We start from the raw sequence: 27,975 nt of genomic DNA on the forward strand, positions 1-27,975 counted from the left end.
GAGAGTCTACGCACACAGATGGAGTATTGAAGCATTATGACAGAATAAATTAGAACCACCAGTAATGTTTTAGATTGAAAGTATTAAGCACAGAACAATAAGATGTATACAGCTGCAAAAGCAGTAATAATTTTGTGGCCAAAGTACCATGAAACATCTTGAGCATAGAATAGTTGAAGTTCGATATGTTTACAACTCAATCGCCTAGAAGACAAAGAGGCTGTCTCATACTAAGTTCTGCTTTGAGTGCTAGGAATCGCTCCAAATCATGAGAATCACCTAAAATTCTCTGTGCATTGAACAAACCAACATTGCTCGCTTTATACTTTTGGAGGAAAAAATATTTCAAAACAAAACAAAAGAGATTATCAAGGCCATCAAGTATTGAATAAGATACCGGTATATTTAAATCCAAAAAACAAAAACACAAAAAGGGATTAGAGAAAGAGAAATAATGTTTACCAGTGCAGCAAGATGTGCCTCTTGTAAAATATTCCCATCTATCTCCAACCGGGCAATAGGAAACTCTGGAAGATGGCCTGACTGTTTTTTACCAAGCAAGTCGCCAGGTCCACGCAAAAGGAGGTCTGCATTTGCCAAGTAAAAACCATCTGATGATTTCTCTAGCACCTTTAACCGGTTTAGGCTACTGGCGGTAGATGCTAACAATATACACTTAGATTTTCTCTCTCCACGTCCAACTCGTCCTCTAAGTTGGTGAAGCTGAGCTATTCCAAACCTCTCGGCATTCATAACAACCATCATAGATGCATCTGGAACATCCACGCCAATTTCAATTACTTGTGTAGAAAGTAATATACGCGTTTCTCCAGATCTAAACTGCTTCAATGCTTCTTCTTTCTGGTCACTCTTCATTTTTCCATGTAACAACCCGCAGCTGTATCCCTGAAACCTACTAGATATAACTTCAAGATCTGCAGAAGCAGCATGAAGCTGGGGCAGCTGTTCAGACTGTTCAATCACTGGATACACAAGATACACTTTGCCCCCTACTTCTAACTCATCCAGCATCATCTGTAAAAGCAAAAGTAATTAACATAAATATAACACTGCTGCACACGTTCAATTAGAATCCATTAAAAACCAACCTTCATTCCAGAATAATATACCTATAAAACCTGAGACACGTATATATAGAAATACTTGAACAAAAAACACAAAAACATATATATGAAGCATATATTTTTGGTGCAACCAATGGCTAGGCTTTCTAGAGATGTGATCAACCCCTCATACCAAGGTAAAAAGCAACATTCATGTCCATGTCCAAAATCAATGCCACATAATTTAAACGTTCACATTGTTTACAGATTCATGGAGTATATTGTTCCATATGGTTAGTATATGAAGAATTATTTAAAGGCCCAATGCCAATGCTTCTATGACTCTCCTTGCTGAGGTATTCTTTATCTCATTGTTTTACAATCCTTAAAGTCCTTAATATGTAATCTATGATTGGTGTAGAAGCAATCTAATGACAAAAAAAAATATAGTAATTTGGAGATAGGAGGTGAGCACTTTGTGATGTGAGCATCCTATGAATGGTGTCATCTCTTCTACGGTAAGGTAAAGTGAGTTTCTTCCAAGTCTTTAAATGATACGAAAAGAAGTGACAGTGAGAGAGAGAAGTCCAATATGAGCATCTCATCTGTTTTATTTTATCATATTTTTCGCTTATTCTTCTTCTCTAATATTGCAGTTTACTTCTGACAGATGGGTTGATGGCGTGTCTGACCAAGAAGTGTTGAATTCGATGCTGGATATGAGAAAACAGATTGCAGAATTGCAGGAGAAATTGGAGTGTTTAATACGGGGCGTAAAGGGGAAAAAAGAAGCTGAAATGGGCTTGGGTTTGGGCTCAATCCGTTTGGGAGTTGAAGGGACACAGTCTGAAGGGGATGGGTTTTTAGGCCCAAGGGGGGGGGGGGGGCCGAAACAAATGGCCTCTGCCTGCAGCCCGTGGTGGGTTTAAAACCTACACACGCCATGGTGGGCTTAAGCCCACGGGCCCAACCCAGGGAAAAAATTGTGTATGGAAGCTACGGCCTGGTGGTTTGTCTGGGCCCTCGTCCCGCGAGAACCAGTGCACGGCGACGGCGCCAACTCAGACGGACTCGCCTCAGGTGGGGGTGGAAAATGATGGATCTATCTCGGCAGTAGTGGAGATGCCAGCGATAGAGATAGACAGCGTCGGCGAGATGGTTCCATCACCGGCGAAGGTCCTCCACGGCACAGATAACGCTGGCGAGTTGTTTTCATCACCGGCGAAGGTCCCCCAAGACATAGAACACGCCGGCGAGATGGTTTCATCACCGGCGAAGGTCTCCCACGGCACAGATAATGCCGGCGAGTTGTTTTCATCACCGGACTCGCCTCAGGTGGGGGTGGAAAATGATGGATCTATCTCAGCAGTAGTGGCGATGCCAGCGATAGAAACAGACAGCGTCGGCGAGATGGTCCCATCACCGGCGAGGGTCCTCCACGGCACGGATAACGCCGGCGAGTTGTTTTCATCACCGGTGAAGGTCCCCCAAGACACAGAACACGCCGGCGAGATGGTTCCATCACCGGCGAAGGTCCTCCAAGGCACAGATAACGCCGGCGAGTGCATCACATCTCCCCCAGTGCTCGGGAGCAACTCTTCATTGGTGATTTTTGAACATAACAGTTCGAAGATTAGCAGGGAGATTGGGGATGGGGATTTCCAGCTTGTGAAATACACTGACGGTAGGGAGGAGGATGAGGTGGAGCATGAGGTGGAGCCTATACGCACATTATCTCCCCTGATTGCTATGGGAGGCTCTCATTCGAATTGGATGGTTCAGAAAGTGAAGGATCTTCAGGAGTGTATGGGGATCTCTTGTGTTGGTTATGAGGAGCAGTTCAGGGATTTAATTATTGCTATTCAGGAGGGGCGGGTCCAAACCCCTAAACATACTGCTAAGAAAAAAAGGGAACTGAAACGCCTTTCTTGCTCTATTAATTATGACAAAAGAGAGGGGAGCACTAGCAAGGGAAGATTCAAGGGCAAGATTGTTCCCCATGAAGCCTAGAATCCTATCTTGGAATGTTAGGGGTCTCAATGATCCCAATAAGAGGTTGAGAGTGAAGAATCTTTTACGCCATTGGAAGCTGGATATTGTCTGTTTGCAGGAAACAAAAATGGAATTCATAGATCGTAACTTTATCATTAGCATTTGGGGATGTCCTTTTGTGAGATGGGTCTTCCTTGCTTCAAGGGGGGCCTCCGGGGGTATTCTTATTATGTGGGACTCAAGGGTGGTTGAGTCTATTGAGGAGTGTGTTGGAAGCTTTATGGCTGCGTGTTCGTTTAGAAATATGGAGGATGGTTTTCGTTGGGCTTTTGTTGGCGTGTATGGGCCGAACATGGACACTCATAGGAAGGTTCTCTGGGAGGAGTTAGCCGGTTTGGGCAGTTGGTGGAACTTACCATGGTGCATTGGAGGTGATTTTAATGCCACTAGGTTTCCTAGTGAACGATCGGGAGATGTAAGGCTTAACCAAGCAATGCAGGATTTTTCTGACTTTATTTTTGATATGGACTTGGTAGACTTACCACTTGTTGGTGGTGAATATACCTGGTCTAATAATCGGTCGTGGTCTCGTTTAGACAGATTTTTGGTGTCCCCCTCTTGGGAGATACGTTACCCTACAATGCTGCAGAAAAGAATGGACAGAATTTGTTCAGATCATTTTCCCATTGTTCTAGATTGTGGTGGTATTCAGGTGGGTAAACGATACTTTAAGTTTGAAAATATGTGGCTGAAAGTTGAGGGTTTTGTGGATAAAGTGAGGTCGTGGTGGACTTCTTACTCGTTCGAGGGCTCACCAAGCTTCATATTGGCTGGAAAATTGAAAGCCTTGAAGGGAGATTTGAAAAGGTGGAATGCAGAAGTTTTTGGGCTTATTACTGATCAAAAAAGGTCTCTTATGGAGGAGTTAAAGGTTTTGGAGGAAAGGGAGGTGAGTGAGCCTCTTTCTGAAGAAGACTCTCGCAAGAAATTAGCCACCTCTTCGGAATTGGAAAGGGTGTTACTAATGGAGGAAATATCATGGAGACAAAAGTCGAGAGCCCTTTGGCTGAAGGAAGGAGACCGTTGTACGAAATTTTTCCATCGGGTGGCTAATTCACACCGTAGGAATAATACTATCGATGTGATTCAGGTTGAGGGCCAAGTTCTCTCCAATCATGCAGACATTAAGTACCACATTGTCAACTTTTATGAAGCACTACTCACGGAAAAATTCATGTGGCGACCCAAATTGGATGGTATGCATTTTGAGAATATTGATCATGCTAGCTCGGAATGGTTGGAAAGACCTTTTGAAGCTGATGAGATTCTTCGGGTGCTTCGTGGTATGGCTAAAGACAAAGCACCGGGGCCGGATGGGTTCTCAATGGCTTTCTATTATGAATGTTGGGATGTGCTAGGGGAGGATGTTATGAAGGTCTTTCAGGAGTTATACACTTTTGGTAAGTTTGAAAAAGTCTCAACGCATCCTTTATTGCTCTAATCCCTAAGAAAGTTGGGGCAATGGAGATGAAAGACTTTAGACCGATTAGCCTCATTAATGGGATATACAAGATTATTGCGAAGGTGTTGGCCAATCGTATGAGCAAGGTTCTGAACAGTATTATAACAAAACCTCAAAATGCGTTTGTAAAGGGGAGACAAATTCTGGATTCAGTGCTAATTGCCAATGAATGTTTGGATTGTAGACTCAAGGAGGGTAAACCAGGCCTCTTGTGTAAGCTGGACATGGAGAAGGCCTATGACCATGTAAATTGGGATTTTTTGTGTTATTTACTTGCGAGATGTGGTTTTGGGGAGAAATGGTTATCTTGGATTCGACATTGTATAACTACGGTACGCTATTCGGTTTTGGTGAATGGAACACCGGAGGGTTTCTTTACCAGTTCCAGGGGGTTAAGACAAGGGGATCCCCTATCCCCTCTATTGTTTGTATTTGTTATGGATGCCTTGAGTCGCATGTTGAGTGCAGCTGTTAGTAGAGGCTTCATTGCTGGCTTCTCGGTGGGAGGGATGACTATATCTCATCTTTTATTTGCCGATGATACACTGTTGTTTTGTGAGCCGGACAGTGTTCATTTGCAGTATTTGAGAGCTGTTTTGCTTTGTTTTGAAGCGGTTTCAGGTTTGAAGGTAAACCTTTCAAAGTCTGAAATGGTCCCTGTAGGTAGTGTGAACAATATTCAAGGCTTGGCATCTATTTTGGGCTGTCAGATTTCCTCATTGCTTTTGCAATATCTTGGTCTTCCATTGGGGGCAGCGTTCAAGACCAAATCTATTTGGGATGGAGTGGTAGAAAAAATTGAAAGAAGATTGGCTGGATGGAAACGGTTATATTTGTCCAAGGGTGGTAAATGGACTCTCATTAAGAGTACACTATCTAACCTCCCTACGTATTTTCTTTCCTTATTTCCGATACCCGCAAGTGTGGCCTCCTGCATCGAGAAAACTTTTCGCAATTTTCTTTGGGGAGGAATGGGGGATGAAGCTAAAATCCATCTTGTGGGTTGGGATAAAGTTTGTTCTCCAATTCAATGGGGAGGTTTGGGGGTGCGTAATGTAAGGGTTTTCAACAAAGCTTTATTGGGAAAATGGTTGGGGAGGTATCATAGTGAAGGAGAGGGCTTGTGGAGAGAAGTGATAGAGTCTAAGTATGGGAGTCTTCGGGGGGGTTGGTGTTCTAACGAAGTCAGGGGTGCACATGGAGTGGGATTGTGGAAAAATATAAGAGCTGGTTGGGACAGATTTTCTCATTTTTTCAGAGTTACAATTGGCAGCGGCAACAATGTTTTATTTTGGCATGATGTTTGGTGCGGGGACATGGCTCTTAAGCAGGCTTTTCCTATGCTTTACCAAATTGCATGTGATAAAGAGGCTGTTGTGGCTGAATTATTGATACGCTCTAATGGTGCTGTTCATTGGAATGTGAATTTTTCAAGAGCGGCTCAAGATTGGGAATTGGACATGTTGTCTGGTTTTTTTGATTCTGTATATGCTATATCTCTTGGAAATGAGGAGAGGGACAGGATGTTGTGGAATCCAAGTGGAAATAAAAAATTCTCGGTGCGGTCCTTCTATTCGGCTCTTGTGGGCCTACACCATGGTCATAGCTATCCTTGGAAAGCTATTTGGAAGTGCAAGGTACCTTCCAAAATTGCCTTCTTTGTGTGGACAACATCTATTGGGCGGATTCTTACCTCGGATAATTTGAGAAAATGTGGGTTCTATATTTCAGATTGGTGTTTTATGTGTAAGTGTGATGGGGAATCAGTTGATCATCTCCTATTACACTGTAAAGTGGCCCAATGCCTATGGGATGAAGTTTTTAGGAGGGTAGGGATGGCATGGGTCATGCCTAGAAGTGTCCGGGATCTTATGTGCTGTTGGAAAGGTATCTGGGGAAATGTTCAAATCGCTGCTGTGTGGAAAATGATACCTCACTGCATTATGTGGTGTGTTTGGTTGGAGAGGAACAAGAGGTGCTTTGAAGATATGGAACACTCTATGGCTGAACTGAAACGTTTTTTCTACTGTACCCTGCTTTCCTGGGCTTCGGCCATTATTTGTAACACAGATGATCTCCATACTTTGCTTGTAACTCTCACTAGTTCTTAGTTGTAACCTGGCATGATCTTTGTATACCTCTAGTGTACTAAGGCTATGCCTTTTTCATTAATAAAACTTACTTTTACCTATCAAAAAAAAAAAAAAAAAATATACAATACTAGGGAGCCCTTTGTTTCTAAAAGGGGAACCTTTTTTTTTTTTTTTTTTTTTTAAGACAAAAAGCAGATATTTTGCTATTATTCCCTCAACGACTACAATTTAAGTCCAATACAAATACCTTCTTGTTTGCACTGATGGCTTTCTCATGTTTCAAAATAAACAATCACTCTTAAACCAGAGAACTACAAAAGGTCAGAGAAATGATATTACAGAGAATAGCATGTTGTTTACAACAAGAAATACAATTACCTTGTAGACCTTCTCAAAGCCGTCATCATTTCCTTCGATAATGAATGTTTCAACTGGTATTCTTCCAGGAGGTAAGTCAGTAATCTGTAATAGACAAACCAAAAAAATACATTTACGAGGAAACAAAAGCTAAATAACAAATTGTAAGAACACGAGGGATCCAAATATTTGATAATGAAGTCAATTTTAATTTTTGTGCGTGTGTAATATACATATAAAGAATAGCACAAAACTTTCCAATCTACAAAACCACATCTTGATAACATACAAATATTATTGATCTACAAGGCAGGTATTAAACATCCTACTTATGACCTGGACAAAACACCAATTGCATTTCAAATCATCAATTGCACAAGTTCTACAGCCTTATCCTCAACATACATTTTTTTTTATGGGTGGTTTTTTTTTTTTTTTTTTTTGGGTAGGTCTCAACATACATTCTATAACTTAAAAAACATAAAGGAAGTTACTAACAAAGAAGCATTTGCAGATTGCTTCAAATTGCACATTAACAGACTCAAGAACTCCATTTCAATGCGGCACCAGATCATGGAAAATGCAAATTGTTTACATACCTGTGTAAGTGACATATCCCCATATAATGCCAGAGCCAGTGTCCTTGGGATAGGAGTGGCTGACATGGCCAGAACATGAGGTGCCATATGCACATCACCTTTTGAGGACACCTCTAAATTGCCCGCCTCCATTCTTGAACTCAAAGAGGTATAATATAACTGCAGGAAGTAGCTGTCTCAATCACCTCAACTTAGATAATGAATTGCAGAACATAAAACAACTTAAGCATTAATTAGAAATTTCACATATTGTTGATGAGGCAAAATGAAAAGGCCTAGCCGACCTAGATTCTAGGAAAATAAAGAGAATGACAGCTTTTCCATGGCCAAGAACATGGTTTCAGAAATAATCTGACAGGTGATATTTTAGATCAGAATCTTGAATGTTGATATTTCTACCAACAATGTTTTATTCTAAGTACATAAAACTCAGACGTCCATAGGATGAATGAAAGAACTCATGCTCCAGACACTAGGATCAACATTGTCAGGAACAGGAGTTCATTGTGTGAAGTTGTGAAGACGTTACTCATTTTTGCTTAATGATAGTTTATCTTCAAAGTACTAACCCACAATTAGAACTTTAAGATTAAAATAAAAAATTTGGAACTGCCTAGTTTTCTGGGAAATGTGAAACTGCTCGCGCAGATGCTTCCCCCTAAGGCAGGATGCTCCCCTACCAACGCCTTTTTACATTCAGTACATCACCAGAAAACATATCATCTCAAGTCAATGAAAATAACCACCTTGCTGTTAAACCTTCCTCTCTGAATCACACCAAAGCGATGTTGTTCATCCACCACTGCAATGCGTAAAGCAGAGAACTCCACATTCTCAGCTATTAGACTGTGGGTCCCAATGACCATTGAGATATTTCCAGTATGGAGACCCTGCAAACCCACAATCTTAATGATAGGTATCTCAAAATGGTCAAAGAAAAAGAGCAAAGGAAAAGATGATAATGCCATGCCTCACGAATCATCCGTGATTGTTTTGATGGGGTAGAACCAGTTAGTAAAGCAACTGAAGGTTTGCACTCAACCTCCTCTATATTCTGTAGCAAATTAAGCAACTGCTCATAATGCTGAAAAGCAAGCAACTCAGTCGGAACCATGAATGCTGCCTACACATTAGACATAGCATTTGGAAGAATGGTTATATATTACAAAATATATTTACTGGACTAAATCCGTTCAAATCAATTAAGAAACATCAAATTAAATCCATGAAACAAATGCAAGCTACATGTCACAGAAGCTGAAATTTGTGAAACAGACATGTAGCTTGCATTTGTGAAAATAAATTAACAATGAACTAAAATATTTTTTTAGACGTAAAAAAGCAATCTTTTTTGTGAGTAATAACAGAATAAAATCTTTACAGTTACTACCTGATATCCGGAGCCAAGAACCTCCATGCATGCCAAAAATGCTACCACAGTTTTCCCGCATCCAACATCACCCTGAAAGGAAGTGTCGCTAAATATGATCTAGATGGAAAACCTTTTCATTTTTTATACTCTTGGTTTCATGTGCACAGACGTCACTGAAAATACTGCAACTCAATATTTGGAATAATCTCTGTTAATAGAAAACTGGAGTAGAGAGTTCCTTTTTTTTCCCCTGGTAAAGGAAGTAAGATGTAGAACTAGCTTGCAAATGCTTACAAGCCTACTCAGAAATCAGCAGTGGATGATCAAAGGAAACCAAAACAACCAGACAAGAAGTTGTCCTCATTAATAAAAGGCAACTTTAAGCTGGGTATGTATGACAATTGTCAAAAACAAAGTTGGGTATGTCTGGCAGGCACTGATTCGAGGGATGTAACAAAGGGAAGTTTAGTAGATGAAAGAACATAACCCAAGTAAAAATAACATAAAGGGAAGCTCAGTATTTCCAATATAAATCAACATATTGAAGGATATCTCTTTTCTATAGCTTTATATAAAACAGGAGATGAGAGACAAGAATTCCAGCTTCATATTTTTCCAAATTATGCCACTCAACCCCAACAACAAGAGGGAGAATGTCATTAAGTTGAGACAATTTAGTTCAAGATCTAGACATTACAACCATAGGTAGGAACAAGATTCATATACGTTTATAGGATATAAGCCTGAAAATAACTAAAAATGGGCTGCAAATAATTGGGCATGAGAGCAGCAATAATGATGTAAAATGTAAAACCTGTAACAGCCGATTCATAGGTATTGGCCGCTTTAGATCCCAAATAATTTCTGAAACAGCTCTTAGCTGACTAGAAGTAAGGGAATACGGAAGAGCCTTCAATAAATTCTTGGTGAGACTGGACCATTCTTCCACATAAGTCGCACTTAATTCAGGTTTTCTATACCTATCCAGCAAGCCATCTTTCTCTATTTTTGTACCAAGGCCTTCAAGCATTTGGTATAAGCGTCCTAACTGACAGAGAACAATGCTTTGATTAGTTTGAGTCAACGTGTTACAAGGGCATAACAGCAAAGCATAAATACTACCAGCATTAATAATTCCAGAAGGGACTTCAGGTATGAAGCAATTAGGAACATACTTCACTATAAAACCATCAAGTAACTAGTGATGTGAAAAAGAGAAGCAAACAGTTAATAAGAATCAGATCCATAATACCAAAACAGCATTCTCATATCAATTTTTTTTTCGATTGGCACCAGGTGTCCAGGACAAAGTCCCTACTTGTCCCAGGGGAGCATTCTCATATCAAATTAAAAGTCTTTATTAGAAAACATAAAAGTGTTTTTTGAATGGAATAATGTTTGCGACAGAAGTACAGCTGCAAAAAAATTTCCTGAAGTCCATAAACAAACTCAAGAGTCCAATGCATATAGAAGCACATGAATTGCTTAATGATGGTTGTGATGTGTGCAAACAACACATAGAACAGAAGTTTTGGGTGCGTCACAATATAATGGGGAGACTTTACATTGAGAACAATGAGGGAAATTATGAGAAAATCCTTAAATAGCTGCTATTGAAAGGGCATCAGATGAAAAATTAAAAAAAGATAAAAGTATGGCTTCATAATAGCAGCAAGGAGCCAATGAACAAAATGTAGCTATTTAATTACCACCTCAACAGTAGGAGGAAAAATCTTAATTAGCAATGTACTGCAAATAAAGTTTCACCTGCAAATAAAAGAACTCATCAAATATAAGCCTTTTGCGTGCCAAATCAGCCTCATTTATATTCTTTGGCTTGTGAATCCCAATGTATGCCTACATCATTTTAAAACAATATCATTTAGCTCTCCACTGAAAATCTGCACACTGAGAACAAAGTGAACACTAACACAGCATGTACATCCATATTTCATTGTTTAATTAAAATTGCTGAAGTATGAACAATCAAAGAATGATTCAGAAATAAGCAACTAGGTCAGCACTTGAATAGCTAAATGACGCAGTGTATAAAAGAAAGTTCCCAGCGAGACCATTTAATGGAATTTGGGAGGAACTAGTAGATTAGTTAGTGGTAGAACAACCCTCTCATGCGTCATGCAGTGCATTTGGTAGCAGAAGAGTAGGGAGAACAGTTTAGGGCGGGAGAAACAATTGATAAAATCAAGTGGAATTTTCTTACAGTTCAGTTTTGAGGTCGATTTTTCTTTTGGAACCTCCACATCTTTTCTCATTTTTTAGATTCTCTTCATTTAGAACTTGATTATTAATTTCCCAATTTTCCAGAGCCTTTATGCCCTTTATATTCCTCTTGTGTACTTGGGTTATGCACCTCTTTCAATTTTTAAAGATAATTTATTGTTTATCCAAATGGAAAATAAAAAATCTTCCTTAGATAAAAGAAGATAAGTGGCTGGTTCATGATAATACTAGGTAGCATAGATATCTGACAGACTCCAATAGGCTGTGAATTTCTACATTAATATCGCTACAGGACAGGAGCAGGGTTATAGGTTCCCATATGCAATCTGCATACCTCAATAATGCCTTTTATGATACTAGTGAATGATGACTATGCCACTTGTGAATAATCAAGTATGCATTGGAAAAACAATCAGAATTAAAGCTACTTACATCGTGAAGGCTTAACAGTCCAAAGTCTTGAGTTATATCTTCAGGAATAGGGTCAACATTAATAGGCAAAGCTTGTAAGGTTCTGGGAAAAATTGAAATAATAATTTTGCTATCAGTAGAAAAGCATGCTTACAGACGGAAAACCAACCAATTCTATACTTTAAGGAAATAATAAAAAACAATACGAAAAAAAAAAATTATATTGAACAAACAAGGAACATCATTACAGTTAAATAACACTTTTGATGTCATGACAGCCAAATAACCAAAGTGGGGTCAAGCATCCAATTGAACCTACTCAGCTTTTTCACTAGAATAAATAGATTGCATCCAAAATTGTGATGTAAACAATGGAAGGGTTGGCTCAAGTGGTAAAAGCCTTGGGCTTGGGGGTATGCTCCCCCTAGGTCTAAGGTTCAAATCCCCTTTAGTGCAAACAATCTCTAGTGGAGATCGGACTGGGGGGGATTTTCTCCTTTAATTACCCGAGGTGCACTTGCAGGGAACTCCTTGCTAAGGGCCTGTGCACTCTCAGGATTAGTCAGAAAGCTATTCCTGGACACCAGGTGCCAATCAAAAAAAAAAAAATGGAATAAAAAGAGGGTAAGCTAATTAATAAGATTGCATTTCACACCCTGGAAAAAAATCTCACACACAAATATATAGAAAGTTGGGAACAGAAAAGGACTTGGGACATTTATCCAGTTACTGAAGTCTCTTTGAACTGTGCATATCCCCTGTTCAAACTCAGTTAGATTACACCTCGAAGGAGGCTACTGCCTCTACAAAGGCCTGGAGGCATTCCCCAATTTACTAAAATTTCCCAATGTCGCTATCAAAATCCCCAAGAGAAGTATACTTCTCTCCATTAAAAATGTCTCAAAGATAGTAAACTCCCTTCACGATTCAAACAATTAGATAAAGAGGAATGCCATCACACTAAAAGTTCATTATTCATTACCAAAAACAGCCATTTTTCAAAGAAGAAACATGATTCTTCAACTAAGATAGCTTCCCACAAATATTCATAAAAGAATGTAAATAACCAGAAAAGGAAAGTTCAAGGGTGTAGTAATGGTAAATAAAACTATGCAAAAGGCATAAGGCACCAACCTTGCAATAATGTCTCTAAGAAAACTTGGATTTAAGCCCCCTTTAGACGCGTATATAGGATATGGCCTCCCTTCTGCACAATAAGATGGATCATTTTCATCTTCCAGCACATCGATATGGTACTCTCTCATTTCAAAGTGATCTTTAGTACGCATAGTCCTCACCTATATCAAAAAGCAATATTTAAGAAAAAGTCCTAACTTTTTTTTTTAGCTGGGCTAGATGGGAGGGGGTAAGAACAATTCTGACATTTAGCAAAACAAGGAAGAGATTCATAATATTCGAAATAGCATCCTCGAACAGAAACTGCGCAAAAACTGTGCTTAATTTTATCAAGATAAAGTCTAGCCCCTTCAGTTGTCATTGTCCAAATACACCAACTGATGAACCAATTTATACATATAATAAAAGTTAAGAAAATTATATCTGAGCTACAATGTAATGTAATTCCTAGGGGAGACTTTAACCAGTTGTATGGATCTTAGAAATATCTTACATTCAAAAAGTCATGATGCAATCATGTGCTGGCTGATGTTCTTTTGGCTCTACCAACCACTACAAGAACACATAACAATTCACGGGTAAAATGTTTAGAGCAGGAGCTAGTGCTATGTTTTAGTTGTCTTAGGCCGCCATAGGATAGGCAGTAAATCTTGGAAAGTGTGTGTAAAATGGAATAGAGTAACTAGTCTCTCATGCACAAACTTTACTACAATATGCTAGTATAACAAAAGTCCCAGAAGGGAATAATACCAAGTACATTATTAATGAGCAAACATTTATTCTTATAAAAAAAAAAAAAAAAAATGAGCAAACATTTATGTTCACATTGCTAGGAGTATTTTGTCCAACTAAAGTGGCACATCGTATGGAGAAACTACAACAGGACTTCTTGGGGTAGGATAGAAAACGAGTTTAAATTCCATTTAGTGAAATCGGCAAACTGTATGCACCTTGAGGGACAGGAATGCAATAAATTTTGAAGATTATGAGCTGTCAATAGATCAGCTTAGAAAATTCTTTTTTAACACTTTATACCATTCGCCGATTGTAATTGATTTTAATGGCTTGAACATTCGTGACTTTCTTGTGTTATTAGATAATCATGCCTAGCATAGCCTGAATGTCCCATGTACTTTGGCTAAGCCTATTATTATTTTCAATAAAATCTTGTTTGACGATTAAAAAAAAATAGTTTAGAAATCACTTTCCCATATCTTGGAGATCTGCCAACACCACAACATCATTCCTGGTTTCGTACTTGAAGTTCTTAGCCTTTCTGTTTCAATATACAGACTCTTTTTTTTTTTTTATAAGTAAACAAATTTTATTGATCAAAGAATAGGCATAGCCAGGTACAATACAAAGAATGCCCAAACTAAGTAGGCGCAATAGAGACAATGTTTCAATATTCAAACTAAAAGTGAACATGCATTAATCCCTCTTTGGGAAAAACAACCTCAAGATTGCATTGTCAAAAATCCCCACCAGCTCATAAGAATAGAATGTGACTTTTAAAAATCCTATCTATGTTTTTTTTCCAGTCTTGCAGCCAATTCCAAAAAACAAAATGTTCCAAAAGAAACCATCTACAGCAGCATGCCTGTGCTTGACAATCTCTACAATAACATCACCCATGATAGCATTAAGACCATTTTCTTAGAGGTTTAATTAAAGCAATGATGTAAGTATGGCATAAATAGTTTGTAATTCAGCAGGATTATACAAGAATCTCATAGCACAAACGTACACTAACACAATGCCCTTTCTTTTTAAATATTGGTAAGTTACTGCCAAAAAACTGAGTGAAGAAAAAGGAAAAACCTCATCAAGTTGAGGAGTAAACAGAATGCTTAAAACCAAAAATATGTTCACTTATATCCAGTTTTAAAATACTGACAATAATGTCTCACTCAAAGCATTAAGGTCACATAATCAGGATTTATTAGCTTGTTTGCCTTTTCTCAAGGTATGACTCTTGCTATATAACTCCATAAATTGGAAATTGACTTCAAGACCCATCAAACCACATCGAAGAACAAAACAAGTAACTCAACGACACAGAATCTCCAAGAAACTCACCTTACCACTTACGCAAACAATCTCTCCCTCTTTATGCTTCGCTTCAATACTTTTCAGAAAAGGTTGAAATGTAAAACGAGTACCACGAAAATACTTCTTCAGATGCAAAAAAATTGTTTTCTTTCCTTTGCCATTAATATCATTGATTGTATCCTCAACATTTGATTGATTTTCTGCAATCTCACAGCCCACTACCACCTCAAGAAATGAAAAAGAATAACTAGCTCTGACTCCCCTGCAAGAAAAACCATAAAAGTTATGTATAAAAAAAACTCCATCTCCCTAATGTTCTAAACAGCTACTGACTTACACGATAAGAATAGACAAAATCAAATGATCTAAAAAGATACAAAATATTAAATCAAAAGTAAATATGTCAGTTGATGTGGTTTTGAAAAGGTTGTTCTACATGGAGAAAAGCACAATTGTATATAATGCAAACCCTTTGCACTATGAGAAATACGAATGCTTTCGAAATTATCAAAAAGGAACCAAAAGTGCTCTTTAGGGATCATAGCTCCTGTTTCCCTTTTTTCTTTTTTTATGTTGGAGAACCTTTCCAAGGCAGGGCCCTTTAGACTCATCTCTGCAAAGTAAACCCCAGTCCCATGCACCACACCCTCGGAAGTTTCCCTACACGGAACTAGTTAAATCGCTGACTTTTCACCAAGCCTTGTGGCCCCAAATGATTGTTTACACCCATGAGGTGTTGAACCTTGGACCTTGAAGAGAGTGATAACCCAAGACCAAGGCCTTTACCTCTTGGGCCAACCCCTTGAGGATGATAGCTACTGTTTCCTGACCCTTCAGAATCCCTCTGTTCAACTTGAAGGCTCATTTGTATATCTTCTCTATTCTTTCTCTACTCGGTCTTAGTGGTAAAGAGTATGACAATGGAGTTGGTTTCCATTCATAATGAACAATTATGACTCACATTGATGAGGGTTAAAAATATTATATCAGAAAAATTGATGAAAATTTATATCATGCTACATCATAAGACTAAGAAATACCTCACGATTTATTTTACATATTTCCAATTTATTTTATATTGAAAGTGATTTCATAGAATTTTTTTGTTAAAGCCATAGGCATGACCGATCATATTGGTCAAACAGCAGGCCTGGATCAGCCGTAGACTCAAATCTTGGGTTTTGATTTCACACTAGGAGTTTTTCTGGATTACCAATACGCTATTATGATGGGCGTAGTAGTTTATTCAGGGTTTACTCCCCAAGGTGAGTCCAAAAAGCCTTGTCTTGGTGAACTTTCACATCATCAAAAAGATAATTAAAATTAAACAAAAGCATGGAAATAATGAATACACATGTGCATGGGTTGTATGCTAGTATCTTGGTATTGCTTTGAGTTAGAGTTGACGCAAGCAAATTAATTCAGTTTAGCTCAAGAGGATTAGATGCAAGCACTCTGTTAACACATCCCATTGCCAAGTGCCAAGGCAGGCACTCAAAGCTCTATAACAACAGTAATTAAAATATCTTAAAGACCAAGCTGCAAAAGGTCTAATCAGTAGAACATCTTGCAAGAAATATAACAACTTCTTCAAATAAAATTCAATCCTTTCAGGGGAAAAAAAAGAGGAATACCTGGAAGACAAAATTTTCCCAACAAAAATCAGGTATTGCCCGTCATCAATTGCAGTCTGTGCATTCTGTAAATCAGCATAGCTTCGAGGAAAATGACGTAGCAATTGCCGCAACTACATGGGATAAAAAAGAAAAAGAAAAACATAAACCCATTATTTCTAGTTAAGAAAATAAAACCTAAAAGGGCTTCGCTTTATAGATATAGCGCCCACCGTGTTGAAACCAGAACTTTCCAGCTGACGACAGTGCCTCTTACTTAATCCAGGGATGCAATTGATAGATCTGTCAAGAAATAATTGAATGGAGGCAGCATTTGGTGGGGATTCAGACCCCACTTTGACAGAAGATTCCTTCACAGTGACTGAATAATCTGATTTTTCTATGGTTTCTAAAGCCATCGGCTGAGAAGGCTCATAAGATTCTTCTTCTTCTTTAAGTAAGGAAGTCGTTACATTTTGAAGGGTAGGAGACAAAGGCGGCCATGCTTCACTACAACTCTCTTGAACTAGCTCAGTACCAAATGAACTGGGAAGAATTTCTTCACCATTTTGGGTAGCTAAAAGCTTACTCATTTCAGACCAACATGCATTCTCATCATACAATTCAACCTGAGGAGAACTACCTAAAATGATGGATGGAAATTTTTTACATTCCAAGGAGTCATTGAACTCATCCTCTGCACCTTTCAGGTTCATACCAGATTGCTTTTTAGCTCTTCCATTATCAATGAAATCATGAAGACCATCATAATCCATCATAGCACATACCTACGACAAAACAAGTTGAAGTATATAAACAGTTTACATGGAAAAAAGCATTTAGAGAATTCTTAAACTTGTTTTGAACTGCTTCACAAAAGGTATGAAGCAACCCTTCACGAACAAGCATACAACTTCTTTCTTTTTGTTTAAATAAGAAAAAAAAATAACAGTTGTGCTATAAATTCAACAGACTAGCAAAACTCCAAAAAGCCCAGGCATGCAATTGGGCTAAGGGTTCCTGTAAAATATTCATTGTGACTATTTCCCCACTGAGGAAGTATTGAGTTCAATCAATTTTGGATGTGGGAATTCCTTAACAGCCAAACCATGCACAATTACAGTCTTAAGACATGCTCAATAATTTGGATCTCCCTCACAATAATATAGAGCCAGGGAGTACCAGAAAATCAGGACTTCCCAATGAACAATTTGCTAGATATATTACATAGATTCAAAATGACAGTGTTACTAAATAATTCATGCACATGAGCACCAAATGAACCACTGTCCCATTCTTTAAGTTATTATGATAGACCAAAATAGACAGCACTCAATGTGAACAAGCAAAGATCTACCTTCTTCAGGATTTTTGATTTTTTGATTCTTGCCACTTCCTCCAACCATGACAAGTTATGCTTTGGGCGAGAACAAACTTTTGATATTTTTGAAATGAGAGATTTATTGAACCTGCAATAAGATGATGCTGTTGAAAGTAATGCCTACAATCGTCCCATGCTCAGTAATAATGAAGTGCATTACCTCATTTTTCTACCCAAAGCATTCCGGTATCCTCTCTCAACTTCGAAAACAATAGCAGCTCTCAATCGTTTCCCACAGAAGCACTAGCAAACAAAACTTATACACGTTTAAATATGTCAAATTTACAAGAAAAAATTCATACGGCTATTAAGTTCACCGAAATCAAGTTTATTTTTTTCTTCAAGACTCAGTAATCAAGCTTTCTGGAAGAGATGGAGGGGAGAGGGGGAACAAAAATACATTAATAAATCCAGCTAAATTATGCTGAAAAAAAAAAGTTTGAAGAGTTTGATATAAGCTGATACCAAGCCACATGATTGCACAATTGGGATTGTCAGTGCCATATGCCACAAAGCTTACTGCATGAACAGGACATGCCTGAATGACATCAACGCCAAACCTGAAAACCACATTTCCTTCCAATTAATCGACCAAGGCGAGAAACCAAATATGAGAAACGATTAGAACTATCGAAAAAAAAAAGGAAATCCTGATGTTTCATTGAAATATGGGGACCATTTTGTTCTCTTTTTTCCTAACGCAAAAGCATAAAAAAGAAAAATGAAAGCTCGAGTAATTGTAAACCGACCTGAGACGCAGTGGTTTTGGAGAAGAGCGGAGCGAAGAGTGAGAGAGCTTCCCAACGGCTTAGCTGAAGCGAACGTTCCACGAACATCAAGATTCAAGACCAGGGAGACGTTAGGATGGGCACTAGTATTATTTGTATTTTTATAAAATTATTTACATAAACCAATATAAAAAAGAAAATAAAAGAAAAAGGAGGAAAGAATCTAATTGTTTACGATGACATATTCAGAACGGCTTGAAGTCGCCACTATAAAAACGATACGTAGATTTATTGAGACGAGCCTTGTCGCCTTTAAAACACTAACACCAACTAAAAGCCTGCCTGACCTTCATACGGTTGCTCTATAAATAGTCCGCGTTTAGGTTTGACATAGCGCCGTTCAATCCTGCGTTCAGCTTCCTCTAGTCATCGCAGTTGCAGTTTTTCCTAGGCTTAGGTTCTGTGTTCAATCAGCTCGTTCTTTCTACTTTCTAGAGCAGACAAGGTTATATAGAAGAAGTAAGCAGAAAGGGCCAAGGCAAATAGGGGAGAGCAACACAAAGATGATATGGCTCTGAAAAACCTGTAGGTTTTCTACAGGATGCCCTGACGTTCTGGCCCTGTACATCAAATAAAAAATGGCATCATAGTACGGGTTTTGTGCCTTGGGGGATTGGCTATGGGATTGAATCTTCGGTGTTCAGATAACTTCCCCAAGTTTACCTGGCCTGAGCTTCTTTTCCCATTCCCATCTTCCCCTCTACATCACAAATCCGCCTCCAAATGCCATTACATTAAATCCCTTTATCCAGATCTTTGTTTTTCTTCTGGAAAATTTTTTTGGGTTTTCTTTTTCTAGGGAAAAATATGATCTTTTTTTAATGAATTTCAACCTCAGGATCATACGGGCAGTTAAAATTTCCTTGCGAACTTTGAAGTTCAATCTACCAAAGCAGCTATAACTCCTTAGAAAATGTAGACTTTAAACTCGCTTATCAAATAAAAACGAAGAATAGATCGTATGCTGTGACTAACGTGAGAAGTACAGGCTATTGAGTTGTAGAAGAATAATTTCTTACTCGTTATACCACCCATCACCAAGAAGATGTTGGATTGTTTAGAACTTGGGTCTACAATCTAGCCGGGATCTGATTTTTGCCGAAAATTTAACAGGGCATTAAATGAGATAATATCTTTGCCTATGATGGATGGTCCAATGGGTTGAGGATTTATTTTCTTCAGATTGAAATGGACAGCAAGAAATGTGTTAGGATGACAATACAATCCTGAGAGCAGGAATTTGTGAAACCAATTTATATAATCATGATATTAGTATCGAACTTCAATACCATGCTAGCACAACAGGAATCGGAAAGACAAAAGCTACAATATAGGTAGCCCAAAATCTGACGGCAAATCTTACTTATCAAACAGAAAAATTCAGCTGGTTCTTCCTCTTCATAGCCAAATAGCTCCCTCTCCAAAATCCAATCTTCTATCATTGCCTAAGAACTCAATGTCTGGTCGCTAGGCACCAGATGTCCAGCTCCTAAAACCACAACCTGACTCAAATTCTCCCATTTCTGCAGGTACCCAGAAAGCCCTCCATTCACTGTCCAAACCTTCCTCTCCGCCATCGAGAATTCACAAAGTCCATCCCATCTCATTGTTTTACCCAAGCCTCAATTGAAACCACACTATCCCTCAAATCAAAATTCCCTTGATACAATAATACCTTGCTCTTCTTCACCAGCAATTCCACCATGTTCCTCACACTCTTCATGAAATCATCATGAATGCAGCTGCCACAACATCACTGCAGATCTCATCCATCGACTGCTTCACCCCCAAAGCCTTCTTCACCTCCTCTATCCGCAACAATTCTGATAGCAACTCGGTTTTGTAAGGAACTCTCATAGTAAAATCATTCAAAGTGACAAAACCTGTCATGCTTTGCAACATATCCAAGACCTCAACTCTGGCATTTGTTGCCGCTCTCCAGTTCTCCATTTTGGTCAAGTTAATTGCCTCCCATTGCACCTTCTCCTACTCATTTTTCTGCCTCTCATTTATCAAACCAGAATAGTAAGCATGAGCAGCACGAGTAGCAACCTGAGTCACGGGGTCTAAGAGCCCATTTCCTATAGCAACACCCGCTAAGTTCAAGCGCCGTGACACTGGCAAGTGGAGATTGATTGATTTATTTATTTATTTATTTTAAGAAAATGAAGTCACATATCTAATAGTGATCTCATCCCAAATTTATTAATTAAACTCTCAATTATGGCGGAGGAATACTGTAAAAAAAATACATCAAAAACGAATAAAAGGAATTCTCAATTTATCAAATCGAAATAGACCCCGAAGTTTGCCGTTAACATAAGTTTCCCCCATAAAATCTTCTATCCTTCCTTTCGCTCCTGCCTTAGCTAGAAAATCCGCGACCATATTTGCTTCTATGAAATTGTGTCAGATCCGAGGCCTAAGCAAGTTACAAGCACCTTTAAATTCTTCCCAAAATTTCCATAAATACCAATATTTACAATTACCCAATACTAACCAACCACTACCTTAGAGTCAAACTCAACCAAGAAATCTCTCAATCCAAAAGCACGACACAACCGTAATCCATCCAGTAAAGCATGACACTCTGCAATTGTGTTCGTTACTTGACCATAAAAATGTGCAAATTCGGCCAAGACTCTACCCTGTGCATCCCGAACAACACCTCCACCACTCGACATTCCCAGATTACCCCAAGATCCGCCATCCACATTTAACTTTAGCATGCCTATATCCGGTGCCGTCCACTTTATCAACTTCGGCACTCTCGAATGCACTGGTGCAATGGGACAATTTAAATCCTGCAGCACACGTAAATCTTATGTTTCAATTTTTCTAAACTGCCGCACTTTGCTTGTAACCTCCATTAACGTTTCTTTGACCATCCGGATCAAGCTCCTCCAGTCATAAGGTGTATTTTCTATCTTAGCTTTGCATCTGAATTTCCAAATAATCCAAGAAATAATAATTGATAGAACTCCTTAAATCCAACCAACCTGAGAAGATCCCCTCGCACGACTCCACTAGAAATTCATCACTCCTTCCCAACTTCGAACTTGTGGCATCCGCACTCCACAACTTGCTGCAAAAAACCTTCATGTTGCCGTCGCCCCCTCCCCTTCCCAGAGAACATGATTAATGTTTCTACTTTAGGTTCAACACAGCAGCAACATTTGGAACACAAAGGAATCCCAAGCTGTTGAACCACTGCATCCACAGGCAAAGCCTGTCGTCTCACTCTCCAACACATGAACGACATCTTCGCTGGAACGTAATCCTTCCACAACCATCTCCTCCATGGGCACGCAGTCCCCTGTTTTCGAATCAAATTCCATGCCGATTTTGTGGTGAAGCTACCATCAACGGTATGAAACCAGATGCATTTATCAGCCCCCTCCCTCAACCGAAAACCTGCCTGCAAGATTTTCTCAACCACCGGTGCTGCAACAAGAGATCTCAAGACATCCACAATGCACCCGTTTGTATCCATCACCTCACGCACCTTCAAGTTCCCATTCCCAAGCACCGAATGCTCCTCTTGTAGCGGTAAAGCCACTTTTATGGGTCAAAAATGGTGGCTACTTGACAACCTATATCTAGCTTGCGTTCACATTTGTTTCCGCCATCTTCCACCGCCAAAGCCACTTTTATGGGTCAAAAATGGTGGCTACTTCACAACCTATATCTAGCTTGCGTTCACATTTGTTTCCACCATTTTCCACCGCCAAAGCCACTTTTATGGGTCAAAAATGGTGGCTAGTTGACAACCTATATCAAGCTTGCATTCACATTTGTTTCCGCCATCTTCCACCTCCTTTAACTCTTATAAATACATGTTTTTGCTTTTGAAAACCTATCCCATTTTGAAAGAAAAACATAGATAAAGAGAGAGAGTTTTAGAGAGAAAACTAGTGAGGTTTCTCTTATAGTCTTTCTTTTTATAAGAAAGAGTGTATTTTTCTTCTTTTATAAGATAGGGTATTGTCAATTGTGTTCTCCTTATTCAAGAGAGAAATCTCTTGTAATCATTTTGCTATAAGTAAAATTCTTCTACAATTGGAGTTCCTTATTATTTCTTTTATTCTTTCTCATTTCTACTTCAGTTGTAATTGTATGCCCCGTACCACAACGTCCTAACAGTGGTATCAGAGCACCAGGTTTATAGCCGATTTTCGTGCTACAATTAGATCCAGTTAGTGGAAAGGAGGCATCTTCAATAATGGCGATGAAGTACGAAATAGAGAAGTTCAATGGGAGTAATTTCTCATTGTGGAAAATGAGAATAAAAGCAATTTTGAGAAAAGATAATTGCTTGACAGCAATTGGAGATAGGCCCGATGAGATCATTGACGACGGCAAGTGGAACGAGATGGATGGCAATGCTATTGCTAATCTACACCTAGCACTAGCTGATGGAGTATTGTCAAGTGTGGCGGAGAAAAAGACAGCAAAAGAGATATGGGATACTTTGACAAAATTGTACGATGCCAAATCACTACACAACAAAATTTTCTTGAGAAGAAAACTCTACACCCTTCAGATGATGGAGTCAACTATGGTGACAGACCACATCAACACTCTCAACACTTTATTTTCACAGCTCACAGCAATGGGGCATAACATAGAGACGGGTGAACGTGCTGAAATTCTACTTCAAAGTCTACCTGATTCGTATGATCAACTCATCATCAACTTAACCAACAACATTGAAGTTCTAGTCTTCAATGATATTGCAGCTGCGGTTCTTGAAGAAGAAAGTCAGTGCAAAAGCAAAGAAGATAGACCAGGAGATTCACAGCAAGCCGAAACTTTGGTAATGAAGAGAGGGAGATCAACGGAACGTGGCCCCAGTGGGAGTCAAAATCAGAGTAGATCAAAATCCAGAAGTAAGAAGAATGTCAAGTGTCATCACTGTGGCAAGAAAGGGTACTACAAAAGGGAGTGTTGGCATCTTAAGAAGAACGAATAAGCCAAAGGAAAAGGCCCTAAGTTGTCAAAAGCTCAGGGTTGTGTAGCAAGCACCTCAGATGATGGTGAAATTTTATACAGTGAGGCAACAACAGTTACTGAAGGTAGAAGAAGATTCGCTGATGTCTGGCTTATTGACTCAGGAGCAACATGGCATATGACTCCTCGAAGAGAATGGTTCCATCAATATGAACCTATCTCAGGAGGATCTGTGTTCATGGGAGACGATCATGCCTTGGAGATTGCTGGTATTGGTACCATCAAATTGAAGATGTGTGACGGTATAGTTCGCCACCATTCAGGAGGTACGACATGTGAAAGGCCTGAAGAAAAATCTATTGTCTTTAAGACAATTAGATAATAGTGGGTGTAAAACCCATATTCAAGATGGGATCATGAAAATAGTTAAAGGCGCGCTTGTAATGATGAAAGCAGAAAAGATAACTGCAAATTTGTATGTGCTTAAAGGAGAAACACAACAAGAAAGAGAAGCATCCACTGCGTTGGCAAGTTCGGCAGAAGAATTAACAATGATGTGGCACCGTAAGTTTGGCCACATGTCGGAACGAGGTTTGAAGATTCTTGCTGAACAAAAGCTTCTTCCAGGGCTCAAAAAGGTTTCATTACCCTTTTGTGAGCATTGTGTTACTAGTAAGCAGCACAGATTGAAATTCAGTAGTTCCTCTGCTAGAAGTAAAGCTATCTTAGAACTAATCCATTCTGATGTTTGGCAAGCACCAGTTTTGTCCCTAGGAGGAGCAAAATACTTTGTATCATTTATTGACGATTACTCCAGGAGATGTTGGATGTATCCAATAAAAAATAAAGCAGATATATTTCCAGTTTTCAAAATATTCAAAGCGCAGGTTGAGCTTGAATCTAAAAAGAAGATCAAGTGTTTAAGGATAGACAATGGAGGAGAATATACTGGTAGTGAATTTGATAGCTTCTGTCAACAAGAAGGTATCAAAAGGCAGCTCACGGTGGCATACACTCCACAACAAAATGGAGTAGCAGAGCGGATGAACAGAACCTTGTTAGAATGAACAAGAGCGATGTTGAGAACTGCGGGAATGGCCAAGTCATTTTGGGTAGAAGCAGTCAAGACTGCCTGTTATGTGATCAATCGGTCACCATCAACCGCAATTGATCTGAAAACATCGATGGAGATGTGGACTGATAAGCCAGTTGATTATTCTCACTTACATACATTTGGAAGTCCTATTTATGTTATGTACAACGCCCAAGAAACATCAAAGCTAGATCCAAAATCTAGAAAATGTATTTTCTTAGGGTATGCTGATGGAGTCAAGGGGTATCGCTTGTGGGATCCCACTGCCCGCAAGGTGCTAATCAGCAGGGATGTTGTATTTGTAGAAGATAAGGTACAAGAAAAAGAAAATGATAGTGCTTCAAAAGAGAAACTAGAGACTACTACAGTTCAAGTTGAAGAACGACAAGAATTAGAAGTTCTAGATTCTTCTGAAGCAATATCAGAGCACAAAGAACAAGAACAAGCTGAGTGTGCAATTCCACAAGTTCGATGGTCAACTCGGGAGAGAAGAGAACCAGCTTGGCACTCAGAGTACATCATGGAGGGAAATGTCGCATACTGTCTACTAACAGAAGATGGAGAACCGTCAAATTTTCATGAGGCTACAAATAGTCAAGAAGCTTCTCTATGGATGGTTGCAATGCAAGAAGAAATTGAAGCTTTCCATAAAAACAAAACATGGGATCTTGTACCACTACCACAAGGAAGGAAGGCCATCGGAAACAAATGGGTTTACAAGATCAAACGAAATGGCAATAATCAAGTGGAGCGGTATCGTGCTAGATTGGTGGTGAAAGGATTCGCTCAGAAAGAAGGCATAGACTTCAACGAAATATTCTCTCCTGTTGTTCGACTCTCAACGGTTCGAGCAATCCTTGCGATGTGTGCTACATTTGACTTGTACTCAGAACAACTGGACGTGAAAACTGCATTTCTTCATGGAGAAATTGAAGAAGAGATTTACATGCTCCAACCAGAAGGTTTTGAAGAAAAAGAAAAAGAGAACTTGGTTTGCAGGTTGAACAAATCTCTATACGGTCTCAAACAGGCGCCGAGATGTTGGTATAAGAGATTTGATTCCTTTATCATGAGTCTTGGATACAACAGACATAGTTCAGATTCTTGTGTTTACTACAAGAGATTTGGTGATGGTAATTTCATTATTCTGTTGTTGTATGTTGACAACATATTGGTAGCAGGCCCCAACAAAGATCGTATTACAGACTTAAAGGCACAGTTGGCTAGGGAGTTTGAAATGAAGGACTTGGGACCAGCAAACAAGATTCTAGGGATGCAAATTTACCGAGACAGAAATAATAGGAAGATATGGCTTTCTCAGAAAAATTATTTGAAGAAAATCTTGCGACGCTTCAACATGCAAGATTGTAAGCCAATTTCTACCCCTCTTCCTATTAATTTCAAGTTATCCTCAAGTATGAGTCCTAGCAATGAAGCAGAGAGGATAGAAATGTCTCGAGTACCGTATGCATCAGCAGTGGGTAGCTTAATGTTCGCTATGGTTTGTACAAGACCAGACATTGCACAATCAGTGGGAGTGGTTAGTCGATACATGACGAATCCTGGTAAAGAGCATTGAAGTGCTGTAAAGAGGATCCTGAGATATGTCAAGAGTACCTCAAATGTCGCATTATGTTATGAAGGATCAGACTTTACTGTCAGAGGCTATGTTGATTCAGATTATGCAGGTGATCTTGACAAGAGCAAGTTCACCTCAGGTTATGTGTTTACTCTTGCTGGATGTAAGCTGAGTTTCAAAATTGTAGTCTATCGTGGCTACTTCTACAATGGAGGCAGAATATGTCGCAGCTACACAAGCTAGCAAAAAGGCAATATGGTTGCAAATGCTACTGGAAGAGCTCGGACACGTACAAGAGAAGGTTGATTTATTTTGTGATAGTCAAAGCGCTTTGCATTTGACAAAGAATCCAGCATTTCATTCAAGGACAAAGCACATACGAGTTCAATATCACTTCGTTCGTGAGAAGGTGGAAGAAGGAAGTGTGGATATACAAAAAATTCATACAAAAGACATCCTCGCAGATATATTAACAAAGCCAATTAATAATGACAAGTTTATTTGGTGTCGATCCTCCTTAGGCCTAGCAGATATGTAAGCGGCATGGAGATGGAAAGTGTAGAAAAGATAGAAGGATTACAAAAGTGAATTTAAGTGGCAGATATGTAGCGGTAAAGCCACTTTTATGGGTCAAAAATGGTGGCTACTTGACAACCTATATCTAGCTTGCGTTCACATTTGTTTCTGTCATCTTCCATCGCCAAAGCCACTTTTATGGGTCAAAAATGGTGGCTAGTTGACAACCTATATCAAGCTTGCGTTCACATTTGTTTTCGCCATCTTCTACCTCCTTTAACTCCTATAAATACATGTTTTTGCTTTTGAAAACCTATCCCATTTTGAAAGAAAAACATAGATAAAGAGAGAGAGTTTTAGAGAGAAAAATAGTGAGGTTTCTCCTATAGTCTTTCCGTTTATAAGAAAGAGTGTATTTTTCTTCTTTTATAAGAGAGTGTATTGTCAATTGTGCTCTCCTTATTCAAGAGAGAAATTCTTGTAATCCTTTTGCTATAAGTAAAATTCTTCTACAATTGGAGTTCCTTATTATTTCTTTTATTCTCTCTCATTTCTACTGCAGTTGTAATTGTATGCCCCGTACCACAACGTCCTAACACCTCTGCCAAAGGCCCATCTCCCAGCCAATTATCATACCAGGAACTCACCTTGTTCTTCGGAATACAGTACCCAATTGTGGGAACATACTTCCCAGCATAGCTCTCACCTGCAAAATATATTGGACGAAACTTAAAACAACGGATTTGATGCGACGAAACGATTCCGTTCAAGCGCAAGGTGTAAGTAGTTGGAGCTAGCATTGTGTTCTTTCACAAGCCAGGGACCAAGCTCAAAGAAGTTGCCAGCCATGGAGGTGCAACCAGGGCCACCCTAGAGCCATATGATAAGTGGAGTCTCCGAGAGTGGCGAGATGGGCTTCTGAGCTTCATAGAAGACGTAGAACATTGCGGAAGTGGTGGCTGTATTGACCAGGAGGTAGCCAATTTTTGTGGGCAGTGCTTCACTGGGAAAGAAAGAGGAGCTTGGGGAAGTGGACGGTGATAATGCGCTGATGTGGTGGAGGAAGAAGATGAGTAAGATGGCCAAGAGGGGCTTGCTGAGGAAGTTGGGACTTGCTGACTCCATCACTAACCTCAGGTATTGTCATTGACTTTTTGGAGTTCCACTACTACAGCTAGTTACCGTGCATTCCTACTATGAAAATTACGTTAAAAA

General features: G+C 39.2%; 1 protein-coding gene and 1 pseudogene across 2 annotated transcripts; both read right to left on the reverse strand.

Annotated features, from left to right (window-relative positions):
- Positions 1-45: 45 nt before the first annotated feature.
- LOC122310491 (ATP-dependent DNA helicase homolog RECG, chloroplastic) lies at positions 46-18,745 on the reverse strand. 2 transcript variants are annotated; one of them, XM_043124379.1, is made up of 18 exons: positions 18,584-18,745; positions 18,300-18,394; positions 17,995-18,077; positions 17,811-17,922; positions 16,687-17,241; positions 16,475-16,587; positions 14,868-15,102; positions 12,786-12,949; positions 11,673-11,754; positions 10,767-10,856; positions 9,814-10,047; positions 9,018-9,089; positions 8,598-8,750; positions 8,374-8,517; positions 7,628-7,786; positions 7,050-7,133; positions 463-1,035; positions 46-289 (listed from the first exon to the last, which is right to left on the reverse strand). In XM_043124379.1, exons 2-18 carry the CDS (start codon positions 18,336-18,338, stop codon positions 197-199), a joined length of 2,985 nt encoding a protein of 994 aa, XP_042980313.1. In that variant the 5' UTR covers positions 18,339-18,394; positions 18,584-18,745; the 3' UTR covers positions 46-196. The 2 variants fall into 2 exon arrangements, with proteins under 2 accessions (XP_042980313.1, XP_042980312.1); XM_043124378.1 differs by having other exon boundaries at positions 46-325; positions 18,584-18,732.
- LOC122310407 lies at positions 18,351-27,885 on the reverse strand (annotated as a pseudogene).
- Positions 27,886-27,975: the final 90 nt, after the last annotated feature.

The sequence above is a fragment of the Carya illinoinensis genome, chromosome 5, assembly GCF_018687715.1.
Source record: "Carya illinoinensis cultivar Pawnee chromosome 5, C.illinoinensisPawnee_v1, whole genome shotgun sequence".
NCBI classification, from domain to species: Eukaryota; Viridiplantae; Streptophyta; class Magnoliopsida; order Fagales; family Juglandaceae; genus Carya; species Carya illinoinensis.